Source organism: Meriones unguiculatus, chromosome 2 (genome assembly GCF_030254825.1).
Source record: "Meriones unguiculatus strain TT.TT164.6M chromosome 2, Bangor_MerUng_6.1, whole genome shotgun sequence".
Taxonomy (NCBI): domain Eukaryota; kingdom Metazoa; phylum Chordata; class Mammalia; order Rodentia; family Muridae; genus Meriones; species Meriones unguiculatus.
The window spans coordinates 164,070,618-164,084,926 of record NC_083350.1 but is presented as its reverse complement, the minus strand read 5'-3'; the positions used below and the strand labels follow the sequence as shown (position 1 = coordinate 164,084,926).

Genomic DNA, 14,309 nt, shown 5'->3' with positions numbered 1-14,309 from the left:
TGATGTTGAGATGTGTTTCTTGTATGTAGCAGAAGGATGGATCCTGTTTGTATATCCATTCTGTTAGCACGTTTCTTTTTATTGGAGAATTGAGTCCATTGAAATTGAAAGATATTAATGACCAATTACTGTTAACTCCTGATGTTATTTTATTGTAGCAGTAGTAGGTGGTGGGGGTGAGTAGTAGTAGGTGGTGGGGGCTGGGTAGACAGTGTAGGATTAACATAAGTCAAAGGAAATGTCTATAGTGTTAAAAAACTAGCCTTCCCTGTGGCTTATCAACAGATTCCAATGAGCTGTATGTGATCCGAAGTCCCGGTTCTAAAGGCGGTATTTGGGCATCTTAGGCTTCATTTTGACCCACTAGTTAGGGAAGTGGGGGATATCTCTGACATAGATTATGTTGCCTGCTTTTTGGTCACTTTTCCCTGATGAAACTGTCCTCCAAAGCCACAGAAGAGGAAGATGAACTCAGTCCTCATGTGAATAGATGAGTGGGAGTGTCTCAGTAGGAGGGGCTCCCATATTCTGAAGAATAGAGAAGAGATGATGTGGGAGGGAGTGTGGGACTGGGACGAGAGGAGAAAAGAGCCTATTACCGAGATGTAAACTGAATTAATTTTAAAAAGATTTTTTTAAAAGAAGAAGAAGAAGAAGAAGAAGAAGAAGAAGAAGAAGAAGAAGAAGAAGAAAGTCATGTTAGAATTCACAGAGAACAGACAGCCCCCAGCATGCTCCCTCTGACGGGCTCTGTGCTTGCAATGCAAGCAGACCTCTCTGCCCTGCTGTGTTGATAGTTTTAAAGGGCATTCCCTATGTGTTCTGTTCATGAATTTCCTGTTTCCAGTGCATAGAATGGTTCTTGGTACATAAGTGGCACACGGTAGACAATGTGTGAGTGAATGTAGAAGAGCCAGAGTTCAGATACAAAGGTAAAATTAAGGATGAGCTCTGAACGGGAGAAGTGGAGCTGTGCATCAAAATGAAGGAGAGGGGTCCTCAAGTTAAGTCAGGTGGAATGTGAAGAAAAGATAAGGAAGTATGGGTGACAGTCTCCAGGCTTGAGAGTTATGGGTGGCATAGATGGGTTAACCCACTTTAGAAGGTTCAGGGAGACATAACCACAGAGAGAAAGCAAGAAGTTAAAACGGAAATTTGACACACATGGACCTACAGACCACTCCTAATAGACACAACACTTTAAAACCTAAAGGAAGGGTTGGATCTATGGCTCAGTGGTTAAGAGAACTTATCATTCTTGCAGATGACCCAAGAGTTTGGTTCCTAGCACCCACATGGCAGTTAACAACCATCCCTAACTCCAGTTCCCAGGAATCCAGTGCTCTCTTCTGACCTCTCCACAGAGGTCAGAGCTATATATAAGACAAGGCAAATATGTGATACTCATAAATTTATATATACATATACATGTGTGTTTGTGCATGCACACTCATGAAAAAACACTCACAAGCATAAAATAAAATACAATTTTAAAACAAAGGCTCATGAGACTTCACCAGACAAGAGGAATAATTAAAGAAAGGATCTGGGCAAGTTGGCAGATGACATAGTGACTACACTGCTTTGTGAAAGGGTAAGTAGGAAATTCAATAATGAGTAAAGTAAGTGGATCTGTAAAAAAAGCATTTTAGAGGACCCAGGAAAAGACTGGCTGGTCATACAATCAGCAAGGTAGATTCTATCTCTATTAAGCAGCAACATCTCTGTCCAAGTGAAGAGTTGGTTTTTATTCTTGTCCCTGTAACGTAGGGAGTTAATCAGGAAGACCATAGAGGTGGGACTTTAGTAAGGCAAGTGAAGTAGTTAAATGTGTTTGCTTTTAAAATAGATCTGGTAAACATCTGTGAAAAGCAAAATCCCAGTAGAGGAAGGAAGCAGCAATGTGACCAAGAAGAGACAATGCAGATAGAATAGCAGCAGTTAGGGGAGAGGGGAACTGCCAAACATGAAGAAATGCTTCTGAGGAATAGGCTATAAAACCCTCACTGATGGTGTGTGAGAGTGAGTAAAGGGAGAAAGAAGTGGGGTTTGCTTCTAGCTTTATAGGTAGAGAGGAAAGCAGAGAACAATGATAGAACAAAGATATTATAAAGGGAATATACTCAGAAAAGCCACAAAAGATGTGCTAGATTGCAAGTATATAGGAGAGAAATATTCCTACTTGCTAACTGGAGATATAAAACTTGAAAGATCAGGATGTGAGAGTCATGGGCCTAAAGAACTGAGGTAATGAATAGAGGGGCCAGGATAAGGTCACTAAAGGAAAAGAAAGATCTCTACAGATAGAATCTTGGATGACACCAACATTTAATATGGTGTGAAATCCTTTTTCTTGAATAAGATTTATTTTTATGTGCATAGGTGTTTGGCCTGCATATATAGGTGTATACAATACACATACCATCCCTGTGGATCAGAAGAGGGCATCTGATCCTCTGGAATTGGAGTTATAGATGGCTGTGAGATGCCATGTGGGGCCAGGAGCTGAGTCAGGGTCCTCTGCAAGAGTAGCCAGGGCTTTTCACCACTGAGCCATCTCTCCAGTCTGTAAGGTCCTTCTTTAATGAAACATATTTTAACCCTACAAAGTGGAGCAGTTGTATTGAAACTTCCAAAGACATGGAGCAAGTGCAGTAAGGAATTAGTTCCCTAGCATTTCAGTTGAAGAGTACCAAAAGCAAAGCTGTTTTTAAATGTAAGAATCCTACCGGGGAAAGGAAGGAAAAGTAGTGAGGAAGGGGGTGCTACTCAGAGTTGCCTAGGAAAGACAGAATTTTCTGTTATAGCCCAGAAAATTCTACATGACCTTACATGGCTGTCAGTGTCTAGGTGTGGACTCTAGACCTCTAGCACTAACTGAAGACTATCTTTCCTGCCTTATATGAGGGATTAGCTTTAGAAACACTGCTGTTTATATGTCCCCTCTGACCTATGTGACAAGTAAATTAAGTGGTAATGAACTCTCCCTCAAGACTTCCATTCAGCAACGTACAGGAAAGAGATTGAGCCTCCTGTGAGTTACATCTTTGTATTGTTTTGTTTATTTTGCTTTGTTTTGTTTTGTAGTGCCTTTAAAGAGAAGCGATGGCTTCAGCAGTTAGGAATAGCAAGAGTCCTAGCCAAAAGGAGCATTGCTAACCTGACTATCCAAGGAGGTCCAGCAAAATGTGAAAATCCTCCAGAAATTATACTTTGAAAAGTCAATGGCCGCCCTGGTTTGAACAGAGATATGGTCAAAGAGAATCTCCAGTTCTATGTCAACATATTTAATAACAGTTCTAATGCTACACAAGTCCAATGGGATGTTGAATGTTTAACAGGAGGCTTTCATGGACACTGCACTGCTCAACCTTCTCTAGAGGAGCAGAACCCATAGGATGAATACGTATTAAAATTGTTTATTGGATTAGCTTATATGATGATGTTTAGATAATCCAACAACAGCTGCCTTCACACTGGAGAACCTGGTACCTGCTCAACCCAAGAGGCCAGATGGTCCCACAATTCCAACCTGGTGCCAAATGCATGAAGGATTCCTGGTCCTTCCTCCACATCAGTAGCCAGAAGAAGGTGGATTTTCCTGTCAGGGAAGAACCGCAGAAGCAACAATGGTAAAACTGAGGCACAAAGGCAAGCAGGCAAGAAGCAAAGCTTTTCCCTGGGATCTCGTTACATATGGCTGCTGCGGTGGTTTGAAAAGAAGCCTCCCCACCCACCCCACCCCCCGCCGGCTCATATATTTGAATGCTTGGGAGGTGTTATTGTTGTTTGTTTATTTTGTTTGTTTTGTTTTGAGGATGTGTGTTACTGGGGGTGGATTTTGAGACTTTAAAGCCCATGCCAGGTCCAATCTCTCTCTCTGCCCATGGATCAGAATGTAGCTCTCAGCTACTGCTCCAGCACCTGACATGCTCTCCACTATCATGATAATGGACTAAACCTCTGAAACTGTAAGCCAGTTCCCAACTAAATGCTTTCCTTTATAAGAGCTGCCTTGATCATGGTGTCTCTTCACAGCAACAGGATCATCCCTAAGAGAGCTGCCATTAGAAGATGCCATTTAAGGTGTATCTACTCACTTTTAAATAACCCAGTAAGAAGGCCCTTGACACACATTCTTAGGAGCTAACCTTTATCCTTATATCCCCTCACAGCTGTGCCCTGGAGGCTTATCTCTTAGTCAATTCTAGATCCAGTCAGGTGCACATCCAAGGTTAACCATTAAGGATACAGGCATCCAAATGGCACTTAAACCCTTAAAGAACACTGCTGTCTTCTGATGACAAAATTTGTAAACCCCCCCACACACACCCCAGAGTCTCAAAAAAAGAACTTATAGTAAAAACAGACAGACATAAGGACATAAGGTGACAGCAGAAGTTGCCTGTGGGTTAGGAAACTAAGGCAGATGTAAGAATGGGAGTTTAGAATTATTATTGTGTTTTTTACCTTTGTTTTTTTTTTCTGGGTTTGTTTTAATGTCCTGGAGTTTGAAAGTCAAGTAAATGAAGAAATAGCAATATAACTTTTAAATTACATTTTTATTTTTATATTAATTACGGTTTATTCACTTTGTATCCCAGCTGTAGCTCCCTCCCTCATCCTCCCATTTCCCTCTCCAGGTCCACTGATAGGGGAGGTCCTCCTCCCCTTCCATCTGACCCTAGCCTATCAGGTCTCATCAGAACTGGCTGCATTGGCAAGATAACTTTTAAATAAAATTCTGCATGTAAAAAGGTCATGAGAAAGTTACCAAAAGCTCCTAAGTTCAGACATTATTTGAACTTCTGCTGGAGCTTCTCTTGCTATTATTTTTTTCAAACTGATGTTTGAAAAAAGCTTACATACAATGGACCACATGGATGTTACATGGCCCTGTAGTGGATTTAACAAGCATGTGTCTGGGATGCTCCAGGGGCATAATCCGTTAGTGTTAGTGCGAGGTACTTAGAGAACAAGCAAATGTCTGTGTAAGGAGCACCCAGTCAACATGTAAACAGCTTAGTTACCCCTAGCAAGTTTGTTCAAGGTGTTGAATAAATCTCAACCTTAAAGAACAATGCTCTTCTGATATCAGTTTATACACAGCAAAGCATTTGGAGATCTGCTCTTTTATGATTCTTTCCATTGCTGCATTTATCAATGGCACTTTCTGTTTGGCCTTAGTTGTTTTTATGAGACATGGTTTAATATGCAGTCCTGGCTGGCCTGGAACAAATTTAGTAGTCCAAATTAGTATAAAACCTGTTGCAATCCTCCTGCCTCAGCCTCCCAAGTGCTAGAAATTACAGGCATGAGCCCACATGACACCCAGTATTAGGTTTTTAAAAATTATTTCCTGAGTAGTTAGGATTTTGTTTATGGGTGTATTATAATAGCTATTGAAATGCATCGAGATTTAGACTGTCACCATTTCTGAGATATTACAAATAAAGCATTTATGGACAGTATATCAAAGTGTCTTATGGATATCTGTTTTCAGTTCTTTTGGGTAAATACCAAGGAACAGAATTATTTGATAATAAGGTGAGTACAAAATTAACATTATAATATACTGTCTAGGAGTTCTCATGGTACCTTTGCAATTTCACACTTCCACTGGCAACAGAAAAGAGCTCTCATTTCACATGCTTCCTTAACACTTGCTTCAAGGCCTAACAAATGCATTCAAATATTTCCAAGCAGCTGGCTAGAGTCCTTTTACCCCACTCAGAAATCACAGGCAGGAAAGAAGTTCTTCCTAAGAACTAGCCTTTGGCAGTTATTGTAATCCTTGACAGCAGAAGGCAGCAGTCGATGGGCCCAGGAGCAGGTGGTAGCCTCTACTGTCACAGCTCTTGTGCAGGTTTCTGGTAGCAAGATTCTTAACCCTGCAAGTGTTATGATCCGTGGGCAGGCTTTAGGTGTTGGAATAAACCTTGAGCGAACACTGCCAGACCCTGACTAAGAAACCTTTCTCCCTGAAAGCTTGCTGGAATGCCCCTATGCTTAAATTCCATCCTGTTGCCAGGCATGTTTTAATCCTACCATGGACACCTTTAATCCTACCGTTTAGGAGGCAGAGGCAGGCAGATCCCTGAGTTCAAGGCTAGACTTTCTGCAGAGCAAGTTCCAGGACAGCCAGGACTATGCAGAGAAACCCTGTCTCAGAAAAGCACAGAAACAAAACAAAGAGCTCCAGTCCTTTTTCTCCTCACTGCCATTGCCAAACTCAGTCGCTCGCTATGCCTCTGCATCCTGATTACCTGGGCAAGGCCGTTCTAAAGACAAACCAGGCTTGTCTGGACAAACAATTCCAGGGGAAGAAACTGCAGGCTTTCATGCAGCCTCAGCAGTTGCATTACCCAAACCTCCTGGATAAGCCCCAAGTATCCTCTTTCTCTGTTTGAAGATAGTAGTTTCCTGCTGTGCCTGTCCCTCAGTGTTTGAAATAAACAGTCCCATCTGCTGAGGGATTGGTCAGGCTGGTCTCTTTTCTGCCTCCTGTCTCTTTAAACTGCCACATAAATTTAACACTGTACTGCTTCAGAAATCTAAGATTAGGTAGTGGAATCCTTACTTCTACAAGTTTCATGGCTCTTGTGTAGGTCTACAGTACCAGGGTCCTTGGGGTTACAAGGATTATGAGTCTATGATAGGCTTAGAAAATCAAGATTCAAGATTCCTTAGTCAGGGACAGTAGGCAGCACTGGAGATTCTAAGTAGAGAAGAGTCTGAGTTCTCACCCCATTGGTGAGAGCCAATGTCACAGCTCCTGGGCCCAGGCCATTGAAGGGCACTGGCTTAAACTCAAGAACTCTTCCAATAACCAAAGCCTGCAGCTACTCTTTGATTATCTTTAAAATAATTTTGTATTACATTAGGGAGAGACAGAGGGCAAGAAAGAGGGAGAGAAGGAGAGGGAAGGTGTGTTTAGAGTATGTGAACACATGTACTACCAAGTGCTTTGGCAGTCAGAGAACAACTTATAGAAGTCAGTTTTCAGTGGGATGTGGTGACACACACCTGTAATCCCAGCACTTGGGGAAGCAGACATAGGTAGGAGGATCTCTGTGAGTTGGAGGCCAGCCTGGTCTACAAAGCAAGTCCAGGACAGCCAAGGCTACACAGTGAAACCCTGTGTTGAAAAACAAAAACAAAACAAACAAAAAAGGAAAGAAAGGAGTCAGTTTTCTCTTCTACCATGTGGGTCCCAGGGATTGATCGGAGCAAGCTCGTTTTACCTACCGAGCCATCTCACACAGCCAATCTGTTTGGTTCTTTACAATCTTCTATTCCTCTTTAGTTATGACAGAGCCAGCTATTTTACCACTCTTGCTTCTCATATCCCCCTCTTCTGCTGTGAAGCATCAGGCTGCTCTGTTACTTCTATGGCTTGATATTCAGGCTGCTTTGCTACAGCAGCTACTGCCACTTGGCTGCTTTTATCATTGCTGCTGTTGCTGCTGCTGTGCTGCATCTGCTTCTAGAAGTGGGTAAGATAAGACCATTGGAGAGAAGCCTTTTATTGAGTCCAAAGTTGCAGCAGCAAGGGATGCTGTGTGTGTGTGTGTGTGTGTTGTGACAGGGGTGGGTGGTCTATCCCAGCCAGCTCACTAACTGAGCAGCCAGCTTCTAAATCCAAAGAAATGGTGTTTGCACCATTCACCGCAAACCTCACACGTAAATGAAGGTTTGTTTGATCAGCATCTTCCCTTTTGTACCATATATAGCAGTCCTTTGGCTGGACAACCAGAGGAAGTGCTCCCTTTCTGGCCGAAGTACAAATGGATACAGGCTCATTTAGTGTCCACAAAAGCTTGAAATAACACAAAGTCCTATACACACTGCTTTAAAGCACCCTGATTGGCGGCTGGACTTTCAGAAACCAATGCAAACGCCTGTGCTCATTGTGTAGTTTCCTCAAGGTGTATGTGAAGTGTATAAAATAGTTACTACTTACATAAGAATAGTGCATCTGTCTGTCTGTCTGGCAATCCTTTTGCTCAAGGCATACAGAACAGAAAGTGACAGACTTACAGCTGGCAGCTGGGAAATCAAGCTTCCCATCCCTCAGCATTTCTGCTTCTTACTGAACAATGAACACCAGAAGCCTTTCTTACAAGAACTTAAAGATTTTATCATTAATGTTAATAACGGTTTCAACAGCACTTTAACAGTTCTTAACATGTGACCACCAAAGAGCAGTGGTCATTCGTCTCTCAGAGACATCAGTGGAGTAAACAGTTATAATTAGACATAAAGGATATGATAGAAGTTATAAAAGCCAACTTTCACTTCTGTCTGCGTCGCAGATTATAGAAAAGGGTGTCTCTAACTGAGGTTGAAGAATAGCACCTGACTAGCATTTAGGAGGTCCTGGGTTAAATCCCTAGCACTCCTAGATGAAAAGACAGTAATGAATTCTCTCTCTCATTTCTCTCTCCCTCCTTCCTTTTCATTTTTTCTCCTTCTCTTTCTCCCTACCATAGGAGAGAGATTTGGAGAGTCACTATCAATTATCAGTCTATAGTTTCTTATATATGAACCAAAGAAAAGGAGGTGAACAAATTCTCACACATCACCAAAAGATAGAAATAAAGGATTCGCTCTGAATTGTGCAAGCACTTGTTATTTTCACCATTACTGTTGTCTTCATCATAATTTAGAACCATACGTAAAACTTTGTTCAGGGCTGATGATATAATTAGTAGTAGAGTCCGTATTTACCATGAAGGAAAACCTGGGTTTGGTCCCCAGTACCCCAAAACCAAGCTAAACAAATGATCAAAAAATGCCGGGGAGACGGCAAGCTTAATGACCAGAGTTCTATCCTGTGATACCACAGTGGAAGAAAAGACACTATTGCTGAAGGCTGACCTCTCCCCTTTACACACCTGGACTCACATACATAGTATACACATGTAATAATGATAATATACATTATACTAAATTAACATACATGTTAAATGGTTCAATTTTTAAACTTCCAGCCTGGTGTGCAGAAGGGTGTGCCTCAGAAACAATAGGTGAAGCTCCTAACAATCTTTAAATTTTGACATACAATATTCTGGGTTTTGTTTCTTCATTTTAAAAAAGGAAGCCATGGCTATTGAAACTACTAAGTGAAAGTACAAAAGTTTCATGCAGGGGCTGGAGAGGTGGTTCAGCGATTAAGAGCACTGGCTGTTCTTCCAAAGGTCCTGAGTTCAATTCCCAGCAACCACATGGTGGCTCATAACCATCTATAATATGATCTGGTGCCCTCTTCCGGCCTGCAGGCACATATGCAGACAGAATACTGTGTGCATGCATGCATATGTATGTGTAAATAAATAAAATCTTTTTAAAAGTTGTGTGCAAATGAATAGTCAAAGTTGCTTCACTTCACTGTTTCCTTATAGCTAATGAAAGTGGTTATGGACCCACATAACAAGTTTTGTATGAAGTGTGAGCTTAACATCAAAACATTCCTGACACTGATTAACAAATGCTGGCTATTTATATCATTCACCTATGTTCCACAAGTAGGCACATGCCATGGATGCTAGAGTTGTGCACCCAGCAAACACTTATTGCACTTAAAAAATACGTGCATAATTATCTTGCTTGCATATATATGCGTGTACACCGCGTACTTGCCTGGTGCCCATGGTGTTCAGAAGAGGGTGTTGTATCCCCTGTAACTACAGCTACAGTTAGTGATGGCTGTGAGACACCATGTGGGTGCAGGAAATGAGCCTGGATCCTCTGCAGGAGCAACAAGTGTTCTTAACCACCGAGCCAGCTCTCCAGCCTCGCATATTACACGTTTTCAGGAAGATTTACGAATGGAAGACTTGCGCCTTCAGCTCTTCAGCGTCCTACACCTTTACAGTGAACCCTGAGATTTAGCGCTAGTAGGACTGCCAGAGACCGGAACCCAAAGCATGAGCTGTACAGCGTCGCCGGACCTTGTTTTTGCAGGCACAGAGGTCGGAAGTGAGGAGGGCGGGGTCGGGCGCTGTGTGGCCAAGTCCACGGACCTGCTAAGATGCTGCTGGATTTGTCCGAGGAGCACAAGGAGCACCTGGCCTTCCTGCCGCAAGTGGACAGCGCAGGTAAGGGAGTGCGGGGCGCTTGCGGCGGAGACAGTTCGGGGGACAGACCGGCACTCACGGCCTGCTGACTTCCGTTGCAGTGGTCGCTGAGTTCGGGAGGATCGCTGTGGAGTTCCTCAGACGGGGATCTAACCCGAAGATCTACGAAGGCGCCGCCAGTAAGAAAGGGGAGAGACAGGCTCTGCCTGTCGAGCTGGAAAGGGCTTTCCATTCTCTTTCGCTCAGCCCTGCAGGGTTCTTTGGAAGTCCTAGGGTCCTGTTCCCTTTAAAAACCTGCCAAGCTGTCAGCCACGGTGCAGCCTCTGAAAGCAAGCTGTGTGATTTTATAGCTCATCTGAAATAAGTATCTTCATATTTAAAATGAATTCAGTACCACCTGCCTTCCAGAAATACTGTAGTGCTTAATAAAATACTGCATGCTGAAGAGGTGGAACCGTTAGATTAGCTGAAGGCATCATTCAAGCCTTTGGTTGACATTTGCTGCCCAGAAACTGCTTTTGCTAAGCAGGAAGAGGGTGGTGGTGAGATTGAGAACATGCCTGTTGAATTCTTCTTCTGCCCGGGCTTGAAGGGCCTTTGTGCCTCGCTTTCGTTATTTTCATTGTACTGTTTGAAAACACAGAGTAATTGAACGTGTTTATTTTTAAACAAATGGGTAATCTTTTCCTTTTTTCTTTTTCTTAGGAAAACTCAATGTGAGCAGTGACACTGTCCAGCATGGTGTGGAAGGATTAACCTATCTCCTCACTGAGAGCTCAAAGCTTATGGTAAGGCTTCTGGGAACGGTGTTGTATTAGCCAGATCCTTTCAAATAGGCACCTGTTATAATACTAGTAACTCATAATCGAATTTGTGCAGTGTTGATGGCATTATAATTGTCTCTAATTCTATATCATATGCCATCATACATGTATCCTAGGAGAGGAGAAAGAAATACTGCATTTTGTATCAGTAGTCAGTATCTGGCTTGATGAAAAAATAGTAAATAAAATTGGGCATCTTAATTCTTTTTATATTTTAATAAGGTTATTTTGTGTGTTAGAAATTTGGATTTTGGAATGGGGTCAATGACTGTCTTTAACTATAAGGAACATTATAGACAGAGCTGAGTTAGATGATAGAGTGTCCTTTTGTGTTCAGAAGTGTTTTAGCATTTATTAGACAAAGATAAATTCCAGTGTTCTTTTGCACTCAATCTATCTTTAGATTTCTGAAGTGGATTTCCAAGACTCTGTTTTTGTTCTGGGATTCTCTGAAGAACTGAACAGATTATTGCTTCAGCTTTATCTGGACAACAGAAAGGAGATCAGAACGATTCTGAATGAGCTGTCACCCAGTCTTCCCAGTTACCATAGTCTTGAATGGCGGCTAGATGTGCAGGTATTGCTTGCTTGATTCCTTTCTTCCTACCTTCCTTCCTTCCTTCCTTCCTTTCTTTTAAATCTGACATAGACTATAAGAATTATTTATGTGCTCTGTTACTTACCAGCTTAACCAAGCTCTAGTTTGAAAAAAAAAAAAGTAAATTTTAATGGTTATTTTGGGGTCATTTCACAAATAGCTCGTTACCTTTTATTTTTAATATGATTTACTGAGTTTAATTTGCAAAGGTTTTTACTTTGTTTTTATTACATGTATTTATTTAATATAAGTGTATATACATGGCACTTGTGTAGAGGTCAGAGGATAACTTTCGGGAGTTTGTTCTGAGGCATTGAACTCGGGTAGTTAGGCGTAGCAGCAAGTGTCTTAACTTTGAACCATTCCAAAGACCCTAATTTGCAAAGGTTTTAAGAAATTATTTTAGAAAAAAGTTAAGTTTTAAAAAACAGATTTGTTTGGTTGGTTGATTGGTTTGGTTTGGTTTTATTTTGACAATGCTTTATTTTTTTTTTTAATTCTCCTTAAACACAGCACACACAAAGAAAAGTGTATAGGTCCATGTGCTCACTAAGTATCACACAGTCACATACTCATAAAATGCACGTGACTTCAGTTCTAATAATATTAGTATAAAATTTAGCCTGCAAAGCAAAAAATTGAAAATCTCCCCTTTAATCCAGGTATTGCTAATAGGAATCAAAGTCTGTGAACCATTATCACAGAGGAGCCTTTGTGATATGAAGTAACTTAGTCAAAATGGATCACAGAAATTTGGTAAGAATTTAGATGAGGTGTAGCAGATGAACGAAAGCCCTCGTAGATTCTTTGGTAAAGATTAAAGCCTCCATCTAAAAAAGTTAATTTGGCATCCTTGGGTGAATCTGTTTTCTTATCTTTTAAATTGCAGTTCATTCATTCATTCATTCATTTTGTTTTGGGAGTAGGGTTTCTCTGTGTAGCCCTGATTATGGAACTCAAGCTATAGATAAGACTGGCCTTCAACGCAGAGATCCACCTGCCTCTGCCTCCCAAGTGCTGTGTTTAAAGGCATGCATCACCACCGTCTGCTTTAAATTACAGTTGGATTAGGACTCAGCAAACTGGCCACATCTTACCTACTACTTATCTCTATAAAAGTTCAGTGGATGTAGCCATGTTTATTTGCATATATGGCTACTCTCAAAACACAAAAACAGAACTGAGTCATTGTGCCAGAAACTTTATGGTATGCACAGTCTAAAATACTTGTTATCTGGCTTCTTACAGGAAAAAAATGTACCAACCTCTCCTTTTTTTTTTTTTTTTTAAAGATTTATTTATTATGTATACAGTGTTCTGCCTGCAGGCCAGAAGACAACACCAGATCTCATCATAGACAGTTGTTGAGTCACCATGTGGTTTCTGGGAATTGAACCCAGGACCTCTGGAAGGGTAGCCAGTGCTCTTAACCCCTGAGATATCTCTCCAGCCCTTCTCTCCTATATTTTTTATTTAATTTAATGAAAGAATGATTTTGTTTATTATATTTTGGCTCTTTGAGACAGGGTCTCCCTGTGTAGACTGAATGTCCTGAATGTTGCTATGTAGACTAGGCTGGCCTTAAGTATGTGCCTTTTTATCTTACCTAAGGAATCATTCCATACCAAAGGTTTCATTTATAGTCTAATTTTTTTTCTTTCCAGATGTCTTAAAGCTACTTTTCATTTTGAAGTTTGTGATTCATCTCAAATTTGATTTTCATGTGGCATAGTGTAATTGTAAATGCTATCTACACAAAATAATTATTAGTTACTGCGCTCCTTTTGTGTTTCCAAGCTTGCAAGCAGAAGTCTCCGGCAACAAATTAAACCAGCAGTGACCATAAAGCTGCACCTCAATCAGAATGGCGACCACAACACCCATTTTCTGCAGACAGACCCAGCCACCCTGCTTCATTTGGTGCAGCAGCTGGAGCAAGCGTTGGAGGAAATGAAAACGAACCACTGCCGGAGAGTAGTCCGCAGCATCAAGTAGCTCTGAGTTCACTTCCTTTCAGCCGGCAGCACAGGAGTCGCAGTAATACGTCTGGATTTCATGGAGTTTCTTTTCCTGTTCAAGATGTTGAAGTCTTGATCAAAAGCTAAAGTACAGTTCCTTTCTGGTGCTAAATGCAGTCAACCTCTTGACAGATTGAGATACATTTTCTATTTTAAATATGTAAATAGGATGGACTCAGCTCAAAGGAATCAGTACTGTTCATGTCTTCTGTTTATATGTAACTCTTTTGGCTTGGGTATTTGTTGTCTGCTTTATTTTGTCCTTGATCAAAATTTGAAAATAAAAGTCACTGTTACTACTTAGAACTGTGTCTAGACAGTTCAATTTTTTTTTTTTTTTTTTTTTGCTTCTAAAAGCACTAAACAATTACAGCCATAGAAAAAGATTTTTACAAGTTTGTCTATCTTGTTACAGGCAGCTTATGTAATCTTGTTTGTATGTGAAGATGACAAATAGCATTTACCATATGGCTTACATTTGAGTTAGAGCTAATTGATTTAAGTGATAAACCAATCTTTGTGGTCCTAACGTGCATTTTATTCTCCCCATTCCCAAAGCAACTAAGAGACACACCATCTTTTACATTTGTAAACAATGGATATAAGGGTAGTATGATCAATTCTTTCTTAAATTTTTATTTGTTTGTTTGCTTGTTTTGTGTATAGGTGTTTTGCCTACATGTATATCTGTGTACCATGTGTGTTCAGTACCCATAGAGGCCAGAAAAAGGTATTGTATCCCCTGGAACTAGACTTACAAAGGGTTGTGAGTCTCCACGGGGTTCTGAGG

General features: G+C 41.0%; 2 protein-coding genes across 2 annotated transcripts in view; both read left to right on the top strand.

The window, feature by feature from the left end:
- Positions 1 to 5,424, top strand: part of Ankub1 (ankyrin repeat and ubiquitin domain containing 1) — a 28,380-nt gene extending 22,956 nt beyond the window's left edge. Inside the window, exon 6 of the mRNA XM_021646709.2 lies at positions 3,088 to 5,424. Within this exon, the coding sequence (XP_021502384.2) occupies positions 3,088 to 3,217 (130 nt within the window). The 3' untranslated portion in view covers positions 3,218 to 5,424. The remainder of the gene's footprint in view (positions 1 to 3,087) is intronic.
- A 4,521-nt stretch (positions 5,425 to 9,945) lies between these two features.
- On the top strand, positions 9,946 to 13,825 carry Commd2 (COMM domain containing 2). The gene is made up of 5 exons (XM_021646710.2): positions 9,946 to 10,100; positions 10,181 to 10,258; positions 10,785 to 10,867; positions 11,307 to 11,480; positions 13,299 to 13,825. The coding sequence occupies exons 1-5, from the start codon at positions 10,034 to 10,036 to the stop codon at positions 13,494 to 13,496; spliced, it is 600 nt and encodes a 199-aa protein (XP_021502385.1). The 5' UTR covers positions 9,946 to 10,033; the 3' UTR covers positions 13,497 to 13,825.
- The last annotated feature ends 484 nt before the right edge of the window (positions 13,826 to 14,309 follow it).